Here is a 15,315-nt window from a genome sequence, read left to right on the forward strand (position 1 = left end):
GCTAGTTGAGTGAAAGCCTGACGTTATCAGAGTATTTACCAAAACAATTTAAAGCCAAACTGTACATCATGATCTAAAGGTTTGAATCAGGGTGAAAGACTTGATGCCTGACTTGGACCTGACAGGAAAGACTTGAGACGTGGCTTAAATTTGTAGGACAAATACTTGTGACTTTATCTGAATTTGGGGAAAAAGTCTTCACTTCTCGATTTAGAGACTTGATTTCTAGGTAAAATCGAGTTTACCTAGAAATCAATGTAAACTTGATTTCTAGGTAAAATCGAGTTTACCTAGAAATCAACTTGATTTCTAGGTAAAATCGAGTTTACCTAGAAATCAACTTGATTTCTAGGTAAAATCGAGTTTACCTAGAAATCAACTTGATTTCTAGGTAAAATCGAGTTTACCTAGAAATCAACTTGATTTCTAGGTAAAATCGAGTTTACCTAGAAATCAACTTGATTTCTAGGTAAAATCGAGTTTACCTAGAAATCAATGTAAACTTGATTTCTAGTACCAAATTGGACTTGGGAGGAATTGAGAAAATCTCTGTCACACTGGGGCTTTTTTGTTTTTCAGTATTTAAAAAATATTACCCTTGTTTTTAGTTAGGAAAAGTGTTTGGAGCCTTTTTTTTCAGCAACAATTAAAGACCATTAAACTGTGGAAACAGGAAGATTGAAAATATCTGTAAATTTGAATCTTTTTAAAACCTTCAATACCCAGAGCTAGACCATACCTGCATAAGTGATTTGTGCAGAAATGCTCATTGGCACATACATGTCTTCCAGATGTCTGAGAATGCATTTGTGGTGAGAAGATAGACATCCTGTTTAGTCATGAAATGCAGCATAATTTATCAAAGCCTAATTATGAAAATCTGATGATGTCCAGACAAAAATTTAATACGGAACAAAAATTACATATTCAGCTGTGATTTATTATTTTTTTTCCCATATATCTAAATGTATTTTTTTATATATATTTTAATTTGTTTTGTTGTTTTTTTAAAATACAATTTAAATGAATAACTCTTTAATAGTCTTGTCATCCCAAAAAAAATTTTATAATAAGTTAAATGTGTATTTTTGAATATGTTATCCAGTAATACATTGCAATCATTTTAGAAACAATTGTTCTCCCTTTTCTTTCCCAGACTGTTTGTCTCTTCCTGGTGCTGCCATTCTTTGGCATCCTGAGGAAGTGTCAGTGATGTTTCATGCGGCTCATAATGAGTCGTTACTCACCCCAGGCAGCCTGGTCATTACTGGTAGTTCTTCATGTTTTACTGCCCTGAATCAGCTCATTCCTCAGATTTTATTAATCTATAGCTGTCCTCACTGAGTGCAGCTTTTATGGGGGGGACTTCAGATTCCAAGCATTCCTTTCCCCTAAAAAATAATGGAATATGCAGAGGACACGGATGTCTATTAGACGTGTCATTTACATATGAATCCATATCAAATTGCTCTTTGTTGGTGCAAGAAAATGCAAAAATAGCTTTCGGTTTATCAGTAAACGTATTTATCTCAAGATGGGTAGGTCCTGACTTTAAACATGTCTAAGCAGAGCTTGAAATTTGTTGGTTATGACTATATAATTATACAGAAAATAAGAGTTTCTGAGGGAGTTTTAAAGAATGTTTCCCCTTCATGATTCCTTCTGGCAGCCCACTGAAAAAAGACGTGATCTACAGCAATATGTGGAAAAAAGTAATTATTTAGCACATGGAGAAGAGATTTGATATAGAGTGCAGTTTTGTAAAATGAAACAAGGGGTAAATGATAGTCTGGCTTTCTGTGAGGTCTGTTTGTGCCTCTAATTTATTGATTTTGAATGTTTTTGTCATCAGGTTTGTTTAGATGCCAGGCAGCCTTGTTTCTGCCCTTAGTTCAGTTTCTTCTGCCATGGGGGTGTCAGCCACAGACGGTCTGTGGAATAAATATAAATAGAAAATGCCTTTGCCAGTAATTAGTTTCAGATTTTGCTGTGACCTTTTCTTCAACGCCCTGTCACATAAGAACCCCCCTCAGAAAAAGATGTTCCAACCGGATCTGTTTGTGTGTGTGACGTCCGCTGTTAAAAATGTATCTTTGTCTAGTGACAGCATCTGTCCTCATTCCAATTTCTGGAAAATTTATTAATATGACACGTTGATCTGCAGTGACCTCACCATTCTGAGGCCAACATTTGTCGTGAGCTCCAAACTAACAGCCCCCCCACACACACACCAATCTTTGGATGTGATCAATGTTTCTCTTTGAACGGTTTTCACAGCTGCATGAAGTGACATAATAGTTTACAGCAGTTTAAAGGTTAGTACATTATAATTAGGTGGCGTTATTCCTTGTTAATACGTTTTATGTGTTTTGTCTGTCAGGAAAAAATGTTGACACATAATCAGGAATGAAGTGATGTTACTCATTTTTTCTGTTTAGACTGTTTTAATCAGGTTCTGCGCCGTTTCTCTGCCATTAATCACACACAGCACTGAGCTTCGTCTAGGCATTTACTCATTTCATTGCACACTAATTAGTTTGTTTGCGTGCGTGCGTGTGAGTTTGTTTGTACACACAGGTCAGTGCTGCAGCTTTTAGAAATTAACATTGTGCAAGCCATGTGGGGGAATGAGCCCTGCTGTGGATGTGTCGTGGCATCTCAAACATTTCCTGTCAGATAGGATTATGAGCCCTCCGCGCTCTTATGGCCGAGGGCCTCACCATGGTGCTCAAAAAAAACACTCTGAAATGCAGTTTACTGTGTGGCGGGAAGTCCAGCAGCACGCAGTCCGTGAGCTCGGTACGGCTGGAGCAGAGCACACGTTAAACACAGATGTTGTTGGAGAAGAAATTTATACATGTTTTCATTTATTGCCCTGAAATCTAACTCCTGTCAACTGAGTATGTAGCCGTCATTTGAAGAGACTTGAAATTCGTTCGGCATTTGCTTTATGAGATTTGTACATGCTTTAGATCAAATATGATTCTCCTGCTGTGAGAGCAGGGCCCCCTTTCCGCCTCGCTGGCCTTGATAGCCATGACCTTTTATGTGCCGGGGTCACTGGGAATCTCTGCCCAGTCTCATTCCCATAACTGTTTTCTTAGGATATTCACAACTAAATAAAAGTTAAATATCTCTAATTGGTTTCCATCCATCCATCCATTTTCTTACACCCTTGTCCCTAGTGGAGTCAGGAGGGTTGCTGGTGCCAATCTCCAGCCAACGTTCCGGGCGAGAGGCGGGGTTCACCCTGGACAGGGCAACACAGAGACAAACAGGACAAACAACCATTCACACACACACTCGCACCTAGGGAGAATTTAGACAGACCAATTAACCTGACATCTGGTTTATTACAGAAACATCAGATAAAATGGTTTTTGATTCAAAAAACTCAAGTTGTCGATTAGCACTTGACAACAAGAGGCTGAAACCTCAAATTCAAGGTATATTGGCATTGAACTTGTGCCTGTTGAACTCTGTTGTTCCTTCACAATTGCCTCATGTTCCTTGTTCCCTGGATTCAATAGGTTGTCTGAATCATTCCTCTGAGAGTTTTGGTCACCTGCTGGTCAGGCCTTTGATGCTATGGAAGTCCTGCAGGGAGCAACATCTGGGTCTAGCGCCAGGCACGCTAGATGGCAGGCAAGGGTAGAGGTCTGGGCATGCAGTAGAAATCTTTATGGTAAAGTTATAGTCTGGCGCCTGAATAAATTTCAGTTTCTTATCTTGTATGAACCATTGAGACCCCACAGGTCATTTGTCTTGTGTTCTCAGGACCAGAACTAAACGTGGAGGAAGCATGTAGTTTTCGTGCTCGTCTGATTCAACTTTCTGCAAATCTGAAATGTGCAGAAACCTTCTGCTCCTTTAAATTAAAGACCCGAAAACATGACTGTTTCCTTCAGCCTTTTCTTTATTTGTTCACTGACCTCTGTGACAGACGTATTTTCATCCCAGAGGTTTCCTGGAAAGTGCAACTTTTCTCAAACTCACAGGAAGTTGCTGTTTCTTCACATCCTGCATGCTTGCAAACACAGCCTCCTTTTTTTCTTGTTTGTTTGGCTGCATACGTGTCAGAGAGAGAATAGCTGTGTTAGTCATCTTCGGTATTCCTGGAGCTTCAGGAATTAGGAATGATGGTGAGACATTCACTAAATAATGGAAGGAAATGAAGACAGCAGGGTGTCCTCTAGAACAGACGTGCAGAGTGACAATTACTTCTCACTCTCATTCTTGAAATTGCTAATAGGTTAACATGCTTCTTGCCGCTGCGGTGCGCTACGTGCTTCTATTCAACCCAGTGATGACTACTGAGCCCTCAGTATAATAACTTCTCGGCTTTCACTCGTCAGTCCACCTAATCTCATGCCATCATGTCTGGATTTCACTGCTATCTCTCGGCTGTGTTAGTTGACCTTCAAAGCTTCTATTAGTGTCTCTCTTTGTCCGTTGAAGATAAAGGTAAAGATTTGACAAAGATGAAAGTAAAGCTGAACATGGTCTCTTTGTAGTTATGTGGGGGAAAAAAGTACGTCTTTTCTTCAGTTTTTGCTTTTTTTTTTCTTTTCGTTAGACTTGAATGTTGCTGATCAAATTTAAACAAGAATAAAAAACTGGGGATTTCACAATATCTCAAACAATTTTAATTGCAGGCTTTGACTAGGCCACTCTAATACTCATTTTGATTTTTGCCATTCTAATGTGAACTTGCTGGTGAGCCCTGGATTATTGTGCTGCTGCATGTCACCCATCTGCTTTAGCTTATCAAGATCTTCAGGTCAAGAGCAGCTTTCCTGCTGCCATAAATTGCAGCAAGTCATGAATGTCCTAAAACCACAAAGTAGCCCCAGACATCATACTACAACCACAGTGTTGGACTGTCAGTGTGATATTCGTATTCTGAAATGCTGTGTTGATTTTATGGGATGTGTAACGTGCCATAAAGTTACAAAAAAGTTACAAAAGATAAAAATATATAAATATATATATATATATATATATATATATATATATATATATATATATATATATATTGTTTGTTTTTTTTTATTCGTGCCGTTATTTCGATGTTTTTCTGGGTTATTTTATGGCCTCCTGTGTGAAGTCTTGAGGTACTCTTGGAGTGAATTTTTTCTTGACCATCCACGCTTAGGAAGGTTTATCGCTGATGAATGTTTTCTCTCGTTGTAGTTCACTCGTCACAAAGGATTAAAAATGGAGTTGCAGCCTGATGGAAGTCAATAATGTTATTAAATTTCTCTAGATCAGGGTGTGATGTGTTGCTCTTGAGATCTTATCACCTCCTTCATTGTGCGAGACACAAGCTGTTTTTTCCTTAATGGATGAAATTATTTAAATACAACCGAGTTGACTGCCTCAAAAATGTATTTGATCTGAAACATTTAAGCATCCTACAGACATCAAAAACAGAATAAACATGTAGATGTGGAATTTTCTTTTTCCAAGTACGTAATATAAGATATGACGGGCTAGAATATTGGGAAGTGTCCTTGATTTTTATCGCAGAGGAAGCCATTTTCAAAGTTCATCCTTTCCCGCTAATTTTCAGTTTAATCAGGTTTATGTTTTCAGTGGAATTTCGGCGGCATGTTATATTCACACTTTTTTTCCCTGTTAATTTCCACTTGTTGTTCTGTTTGACTGCGGTCCATGAACTCCTGTGACCTGCGGCATTGTTATGGATGCTGGTAAACAAAGCTTTGGTGCCGCTCCAACAAGCTGGAACATTTTACCGCAAGCCAAATGAGAAAGAACAAAAAAAAAAGAAGACGCTTGTGACAAGTAAAACAGAAACTATGTTGCTTGGTCGACAGGGGGGCAGGCTTTCATGTGTTTCGCATTTTCTCCCTCGGTACATTCTTGTCATAAGGCACGGCGGTAACAGATCCCCCCTCACTCCATTGCTGACCGTGATCTGAAGGAGTAGCATTCCTTTGATCTTATCTCGCAGTATTAGGAAACTGCAGCTGCTCAGTTAATATTTCTAGATGTTTGCATTTGCAGGCGATGGATGAAAAATGCAAAAGTTGCGTTCGATTAACTCGTTTTCTGTCTGTGGCCACGCTGGGGGTTAAGAGGTCAGAATCAAGGCTGCTGTTTGCAGGAGGTCTTAAATCAAGCTTCCTCTGGCCATTCTTCTTCAGCAAATAAATCCCAACACAGTTTACCAGAGATAAGAACCAATTTCCTGTGAGTCAAGTAGTTTTTAACCCAACATGTGCATTTTCTACCTATTCTCATCACTCTTATGGGCTCTCTGTTTGAAAAATGTAGTTTGGGCCCCTAATCCTCTCTCCTTTAAGCCTCTTAATGCACCCTTCATTTGAATACCTTTGTCTTGAACAAGCAAGTCCTCTTTATAAATAGAAAAAGCTCTCTAACTAATTGTGGCTGCTTGATGTCTCTCTTAATTTCACACACAACATATTTGGATTTCATACAACATTTGGTCATTTATTTGAATTAGATTCATATGACTGTTTAGTTCAAGAGTGATAACTGTGACATTGTCATTAATCTGACCAAAAGTGACTCTTGACAATTGTGTCAAGGAGGCAGATTATATAAGTTTATTGAAAGCACATGGCCTAATAATGGAGTGAAAGTTTTGGCAAGCCTTTTTTTGAGCTTTGCCTAGACTTTATGCAACAGCTTTTGAAGAAAATGGATTGTTTGCACCCCGGGTTTTGCCACAAATCACGTCTCAGCGGTTTCTAATTTACAGCAGGTTATCATTTATCCACTTAGATCATGCCAGTTCTGATCCAGAAATATGGTGTTCATCTTTTTTCCTTAAACAAAACTGAAGGCTCTCTTGACACTGTCTGTCTATCCTGTGTAGGGGAAATCAGTGCTTCTAGGTTTTCAGGGAGAATGAAGAAAAGTTGCTCAGAGTTTGTAATATTTCCTGCCGTTTTGTCTCACACTTCCTCTTGTCTGTCCTGCAGGACTGCTCCACCTCTGAGGAGTTTACAGTAGCTGCTGCCCTGCTGCCCCTGTCAACAGCCTATTACAGGGTAAGGAATCTCCTGGAAAACAATAATACATGAGCCTCCAGGCTAGAGAACCAACCTCCCTACAATATTCATGTAGTCTTATGTCTCTACATCTCTCTGAACTAGAAAGTGTTGTCGTCAAATTATTTTTGTCACCTTTTTCAACATACAAATTGAGAATTTCTAAAACTAAATTATTAAAATAAAACAGCATTTTTTTTTTTTTCTTTGAATCTGTAAAAAGTTGGAAATACTCACTGTGATTTCACCATTTGGTTTATCCTCATTAACATTACTCAGAATTTTACTACTTATAACCAAAGTTCTAAATGTTTTACGTATGAGTCAGAAACCAGTATGGTTTCCACACTCTTAAAAATAATGGCGATAGACTATTTATTTCTCCTTCTGATGGTTTCTGTGTCATTGACACAGACAATAATGTCCAACCTCTGTAAGTAAAAAGAAAAATGCATCATTATTAGACTTCTGCACTCTGTAACTGTAACACAGGATACATCATCATAATCACCATCATCAGCCAGGTATGTATGGTCAGCTTAAAGGTGGATTAAAAGGAATGTACATAAGTAAATACTTTATGTACAGTTTTTGTTGTTGTTGTTGTTTGTTTTTTTTCTGTGCATACTCAAACCAAATTTTAAACAGTGTACATTTCAGTTAAATATGGATGCTTTACTTGAATAAATTACTCTAAAGTTGACAGATATTTGGACATGTGCATCTGGAATTTGAAATTGTTCAAAATGTTCAGGAACCCTGAAGGTACGACTGATGCGAGATTCTCCAGGGGAGGGACAGCTGTTTTAACCTGTAACCTCTGCAGGTTTTTCAGCATGCACATAATCAGCGCAGAATGTTAAAGCTCCCACAGAGAAGCGTGAGGAACTGACTGTGGCCTTTGGCTCCTAAATCATAACATCGGTGAGGTGTAGCTGCAGCTTTCACCACAACAAGGTCCTTTCAGCTTGCCAGTTGCTATAGCAATAGACACAACTCTCCGAACTGGGCTTTTGTCAGATACCAGTATCCTGATGGGCAGTACCGGAACCTGACCCTCTGAACATCACCACATGATTCATCTGCTTTGGATGCCACTGGCTGAGGAAAGTTTCCATAATAAGCCATATGTTTCTTCTTTTGCTTCCTGTTTGCTGTCTTAGAGCTTCCAGCACTAAAAATCAGTACATTTTGTAAGTGTTTCCTTGCTTACTTTGGTAAACCATGTAACAATTACACTCTAAGAAAAACCTTAAGAAAATAATTATACCACTGTGGTTCCCCACTGTTTTAATGAGAAGATTAGGGATGACTTGCTGCATTAGACTTGCAGCTTTTTGGAAGGAATGATGTTCAAAAAAATGTGTTCTTTGTTTTGTTATTCTCAAAGAATTCAAACCTTTGACAGGTTTCAACACGCAGGCTCAACCGAAAAGGGTGAAAAGTAAAGTAAGGTCAGGAAGGAAATGTGCCAAAGTATATTTATTCGTAGTTGTAATGGCACATGGACTGTGGCGTGATGAGCAGAGATGAGAAAAAAACATGGCATTCTCACTAGAGCTGTCAGTTTGGGTGGGGAATTGGAGGCATGCGTCATCCAGACACAGTGCCATTGATTCATCATGCCTCTCTCACATGTTTGTAGGCATTTTTTACCATCTTTTTTAAAATCTTGTCCTTAACATTCTGTGAGATGACTAGAATATGTTTGTTTTTCTCAGAATAATCTGCCCAATGGGGCTAAAATCTTACAGTAACAGACTGAGTGTGGCTTCCTAATACCGCGTGACAGTTATGCGTTAGAAGAGAAGAGGTTGGGTGAAATAAACCCCATTGTGGTTGACCTTTTATTAAAGATTTAAAGATCTGATACCAAGAGTAGCAGTAAAAAACTGAAATGAAAGTTTTGTTTGGATCTCTAGGTTGTTTCTGCTGTGGTTTAAATAATTGGGTGCTTTTCACATTTTTTACAGTTGTTAAAGGAAGTTCCCTTGCTTTGAAAGTCTGAACCACATAACCTGCGGTTTGTAGCTCAGAGAAGCGGGGTTGTTGAGTTCTTTTGTTTGTACCTCGTGCATCTAGGCAGGTGTTTTTCCAGCATGAATTAAACCACCTCTGCCGGATGTTAGGATTGGACGATTTAAGGGGATATCCCGGCTTTCTTTGAAGTAGGTTTTTGTGAAGTTCCTGTAAGCAGTTTGTGCTTCACCTGAATCAAATGAAAATAGGAAAAGACAAGGGGATTTGTTTCAGAAAAGCTAACCAAAGTCCAGAAAAGGGTCATGTCTGTGTCATTTCCCCAATTTTTGGTTGATGTCTCTTTAAAATTGTTGTGACCTGACGAATTCACTACCTGAACCAGGTTTGACCTGTCTGGAGAATAATAAAGTCAAACCTGCCAGTTGACCGGTGCATTTCTTTTTAATTAAACGACATTCATGCAATTAAAAGTGATCTGCACAATGTTAGCTGCTGGAAAATGCAGTAGCTTGAGTCACAAATGATATGCAAGCATTAGTGCAGAGTTAGAAAAATGTCTTAAATGGATCAACAGGATGTAGAAAAATGTCTACTGGCTTCTCTATAAATTCCTTTGCATCACTTGCGCAATGCTTTGCGAGAAAATTATGTCCCAATTTACCAGCGTTACACACAGACCCTACTTATCAAAGGATCACTCTGTCCTTTTGCTGTAATGAAAGACAAACAAAGCATTGGCTGAAATGAACTATTTTGGAGAATAATGACAAAAGTATTGGATTGTCAATGAACAAACAGATTTGCTCAGATCGAGCAAGAGCAGAAACTCTGCTCTTGATTCTCCCTCTAGTGCTGCTTACAGTTCAAGCTTTCCGATTCTATTAACAATATCATAACATCTTTTTCAAGTGCTCTTTTATACCAGTCTCTTGGTAAGAAACTGTCCTCTCCAACTCCTGTCAGCTCACATGTCAAGACCCTGAGCCAGTTCTTGTTTGGTATTCTTGGCCAGACCTTTCGCTGCCTCATGCTGTTTTCATGCGTGGTAGCGCTGTCGCCATAGTCCCCGAGTTTACAGGTCAGGGAACGTGGGAAGCGTCCTCTGAAATGACTGTCCCCTAGGTTATGCCCGTCGGACACGCTGTTTAGTTTTTTGCTTCCCAGATGCTGACGCTAAGCTGACGTTGTTGGCCAGATTCTGTGTTTTGATGTTTTACTTTCATATCTCTTGGGTCTTCCCTCAGCTTTTGTGATAGTTTAAATCAGTGGTTGCCAACATTTTGTGCTTCAGTCACTCAAAATAACAGTAAAAGAAATTTGTGACCCCAACTATTAATTAATTATATAAGTATTATCACTAAGTCAATTAGAAAAGGGTATATTGAGCATGCAAGCAACATCAACAGTTGATATTTCGGTTTAGTATGCTTATTTTTAAGAGCATTTGTTATAACCCTAATGGAGTTTTGAAAACTATTCAATTTACAGTATTTATAAACTCATAATAAAGCTGAAACAATTACTCACATTAATTGTGATGAATCAATTTTTGAAATAATCGTCAACTAATTTAGTAATTCGATTAATTAACTGAGGTATACAAACTAGAAAAATGGCATTTGCTGAAAGAACAACATACTGTACACTTTTTGCATTTAACATTAAAAATCTTCTTTGTTTGTAAATCTGTTCTAATCGGTATTCTTCGTGTGATTTTGTTTTAGCTTCACCCATTTCAAATTCAGCAAAAAAATAAATAAAAAAATAAATAAATATCCTATTAAGCACATTTGGCTACCCATTTATTAACTGGTTAATCCAAAAACTAACGAACGGATTAGCCTATACTGTACTGATGTTAAGTGAAGCAGTAAGGGCTGAGCTTTTCACATGCTAACATTAGAAGCATTTTATTTATTTATTTATTTATTTATTTATTTATTTATTTATTTATTTATGTATTTATGTATTTATGTATTTATGTATTTATGTATTTATTTATTTTTACCTGCAGATGCATTTTTTGCTACAGATGATCAAGCGTTCACTTAGGAATGCTATGTTGTTATATTTTATGCTATAAAATGTTTATTTTCTCCTTTTAAAAAGAGATTTATTGTTTGTTTGCTTATTTTATTGTACTTCTGTATAACAAAGTCCTAAGTGGCTGAATGATTTTTTTAGAATAGAATAGAAGTACAAGCAACGAAATGTAGTTTGCATCTATCCAGAAGTGCTATACAGTATATAAATATTTATTTACAGGTGTACAAAACTAAATATAAATATAAATATGGGAGCTATATGCACAGATTATACAGAATATACAAGAATGTTGATGAATGAAGAATGAAAGAAATGGATTATATATGTATTAGTGGGTTTATAATACAAGATAAATAATGGCCAATAAGATTTAAGATGTGATAAACCATCAGAATCATCATCTGTTACCAAAATAATCGTTACTTGCAGCTCAAAACTCTAACTTAGCCTAAACGCTGTCAATTAACCTCTGGAGTCTGATTTCATCCAGACATTGTGCACCTCTTAGTCACCTGCCCTTTTTCACTGATGAGGTTTTCCATTTTGTTCCAAAGCCGACTTCCTGTGGGCTTTTATCTAAAGACTGGTGGGTTTATCTGGAGATGAACTGTTGGGTGGATTCGTTGTTATTCATCCCTTGACAAACTGATATCTCTTCTAACATGTAAATGTGTTTTACAGCTTGAGGATAGCAGATTGAAATGCTCATACACATCTATTGCTCAACAAAAACACTTGACTGTTAGCATTCCTTTGGACAGAGTTTATCCGTGGGCCGATTTGTCAACCCACTTTGTCAAACTGCTCTCCGCATTGTCCTCACAATAGATTATGACGTACTCCGTAACCTTTGTGTATGTAAAAATGCCCAGCTTTTGTCACATCTGTTTACTTAATTACTGCACATTTGCGTATTTGCATTGTGACAAATTTATTTCCTTTACGCTTATTTTTCATACTAAAATGCAACAGGTCATAGAACAAATACTTGTAGCAGACAGTGATGACTTCAGTAGAGAGAAAAAGCAGTTTTTAAATAATGGCCATATTTGTCAAACATCCTTAAAAAGGCTAGTTTAGACTCTGGTTCACTCATGAACTCAATGTCATTAGTTACTTCTTTTGTGTGGTTCTCATTTTCTTTGTGATTAATTCCTAGTTGGGTCTGGGTTGTAGTTCTTTTCTTAATTTATTGCATTTTAGGGTGTTTTCATAACATGCTTGTAAAGTGCCTGAAGGGATGACCTGTTTTCAAGTCAAGCATTCATTCTCACCAAGGACTTGTACAGAATAAAGTGACTGTTTTGTATCAGCAGTTCAAGAATGCTCTAAATTCTAACCCTGTAAATAATGTCGCTGCCTGCAGGCTTGCGACAGTACAGATATGATGGTCTTCACTTAGCGTTTCTGTTCAAGTATGCACTTGTTTCAGTGACGACAAGCATCGTCTTTCGTCTCTTTGCAACGTGGCGTAGATGTTCTGAGGCCATAGTCAATCATGCTGCAATGGTCTTAATTGGGTCCTGGAGTTCAAAACGAGATGCCAGAACCTGATAGCTTAATTCTCCTGACCTGTATACTCCTTTCTGTCCCCCACCCTTCATGTTTTTCTTCTTGTTTTTCACCCTTTCTCCCTCAACTCCACATTCCTCCTCTTCGCTCGTCACACAGCCAGATGGGTCTGACAGAGCTGCACTCCGTCCTTCCCCTTCATCTTTCGTCCTGTACCTTCCTTCCCTCCTCCCTTCCCTCTTCTTTCCTCTGTCCTCCTCCTGGCACATCTGCCTGCAAAACACTTGGTGAGCATTGTGAGATATCATCAATAAGCTAGGCTGACCTCGGTCAATTTGACCCAAGCATATCCGACAAGTCAGAAAAGTACAGGCTTAATATAGAAAGCCCTGACAAATAACACACCCATACCCCCCGCACAAACATGGACACACACCCACGTAACATCTGCTGCAAGACGCTTAACACACTCAGCTGACAGAGAGGTATGAGAGTATCTAGAGGGCTACATTTCTTCTTAAATTGACGCTCTACCACTTAATTGTGCAAAGTTTGACAGGCTCCACGTATACTTCAGACTCTAAGACTGCAGTCTTGCACAATGGTAGGCTTTGCTGCTCTATAGCTGGCTAGATGTGTCCTTGTTATTTATTCCAGCAATCCTCTGGACTCCTTCCCATGCTCACTCTAAGACAGCACGCATGATTCCTCTGACAGTAAAGTGAGATAAATCATCTGTCATTCTGAGAGAGAACAGTTAATCTAAACACGCGGCCATTAATGTCATCTAAAAGTTGGCTTATGATCTACGGCGAGTTTGCACTCTGGTCGGCTGCGTCGGTCGTTTAGAGGCCGACCGAAGAGGAGAGTTTCTAACTGAGAAGTGAGGTGAACGTTTAGAATCCATTGATGGAGAAAATCCTGCACAAGGAAGCTCCTTTTCTCCTGTGGAAATCAAAGCATTTTTGTTGTATTTATTGCTTATAAGTTATTTTGCAGTGCTAGTTTATTTTTTTTTTTTACCGTATGTCGCATTTTGCAGCCATCATCTGATCAGAGCACCTTTTTTACATGTTTGCGGTGTTCAACACATGACTTCTTATGGCTTTCTTTAACAAAGTTTGTATTTTTAGCACTCTTCCACAAAGGATGGATTTGTGTGTGCTGCACAGATTCTTCCACCTGAGCTGTACATCCCTGCAACTCCTCCAGAATTTTCATAGGCCACATGGCTGCTTCTCTCCTTAATGTTGTCCTTCCCCTGCCTTTCACTTTACTTGCACACATTTTCTAGTTGAACAATACTTCTTTATATGGTAAAAAAATAGGATTTTATAACCTAACTCTGCTTTAAACATCTTCACAGCATTACCTGAGTAGTTTTTCCCTACTATTTTATAATTGTGCCCTACTTGGGTTGACTTTTCACATAAAATTCCAGGAAAAGACCTTCACGGAAACTTGTGAGCACATTAAAAGCTAATTGTAATTTAGTTTCTTACAAATGTTTTATATTTGCAAAATTTGTTGACATTCTCTTCTGTACGACCCCGCCCCATTCCTTCATGGCTCTTCAGCAAACCCATGGACTGAGCCAGAAGAGGAAATAGCCCTACCTGCTTTTAAGCATATAAAAAAAAGGAAACAAATTAAAATTAATTAGAGGTTTTTGCTCTATTCGTTAAATAAACAAATGGGGCACTTACAAATTTATTCGGTAGTGGAGTTTTTGATATGAGGTGTGTTTTCAAACATTCCTCCCTAGTTGCTATTCCTGATAAATTTGAAAAGCAAGCTGCAGACACCTCAGCTGCCGGTGAAATCTGTTACAAATCATCAGTACAAAGCCCCATGTCTGCTGCTTTTTCATCTGTTCACTTCTGATGAATCTCTTTGGGATTCCTTTGATTCGTCTCTAACCAGATCCACCTTCCATTTGGTACCATGTTAAAGTTTACAACTACTGTGTCGTGCTTTGTTTGTTTTTTCTTCTTCTGTCTTTCCCGTTTCACATCAACTCCTTAGCTTATTTGTTCACATTGTGACGTTTAATGTGTTTAAGCTGCAGGATATGACTTAGATTTCTGAGATTATAGCGTCATATGACTCCTAATATTGTATGGATTTTTCCAGAAATGTTCAAATGTTTAATTTTTTCTTCAGCAAAGCAAAAGGCACTGACCATCTTATGGCATATCAGGTAAAAATTTCCAAACCAACCTGTATAGTCATTTTTTTAGTATACTTTAAGCTCTCCTAAAACCATTATTCTACATCTGGTAATGGCAAAATTTTTGATTATTTAACATTTTCCATTTATTTAAGCCCTAAATTGTACCCTACATGGATTTTACTTCCTTATCATTGATCTCATGTTTCAGTACTTGGCTCCTTTGCTCTAACATCTGTTATTTAGTTGTTGCACGTGTTTCATAGAAATATATGAAGCCTTTCATAGTCTGTTTATGAGTTAAAGGGATTTATCTTTGTCTCCAATCATGAGTTACCTGTTGTGTTTGCAGGTGTTTGCGAGCTTAAAGACAGCTACAATGTTTGTTGCTTTTGTCCTGAATCGCCGTCAAATCCACTTTAGATCGTGCATCACCATCAAATCCAAACTATATTGTGATATTAGTTGCACAACACATTGCCGTGGCCTAAATCCTTTTACGTAAACAGATTGCAGATGTCTGTTTTTCCCCTCACATTTGAAGTAGTCATCTTAACTTTCTGCGCA

At 38.1% G+C, this 15,315-nt stretch overlaps 1 protein-coding gene across 5 annotated transcripts in view; it reads left to right on the forward strand.

The window, feature by feature from the left end:
* sbf2 (SET binding factor 2) overlaps positions 1 to 15,315 on the forward strand; it is a 112,607-nt gene that overhangs the window by 66,161 nt on the left and 31,131 nt on the right. For all 5 annotated transcript variants that reach the window (XM_044135488.1, XM_044135479.1, XM_044135449.1 and 2 more), the window contains one exon: positions 6,972 to 7,040. In XM_044135488.1, coding sequence (XP_043991423.1) covers positions 6,972 to 7,040 — 69 coding nt within the window. The remainder of the gene's footprint in view (positions 1 to 6,971; positions 7,041 to 15,315) is intronic.

Source organism: Gambusia affinis, linkage group LG02 (assembly GCF_019740435.1).
Source record: "Gambusia affinis linkage group LG02, SWU_Gaff_1.0, whole genome shotgun sequence".
In the NCBI taxonomy this organism is placed as follows: domain Eukaryota; kingdom Metazoa; phylum Chordata; class Actinopteri; order Cyprinodontiformes; family Poeciliidae; genus Gambusia; species Gambusia affinis.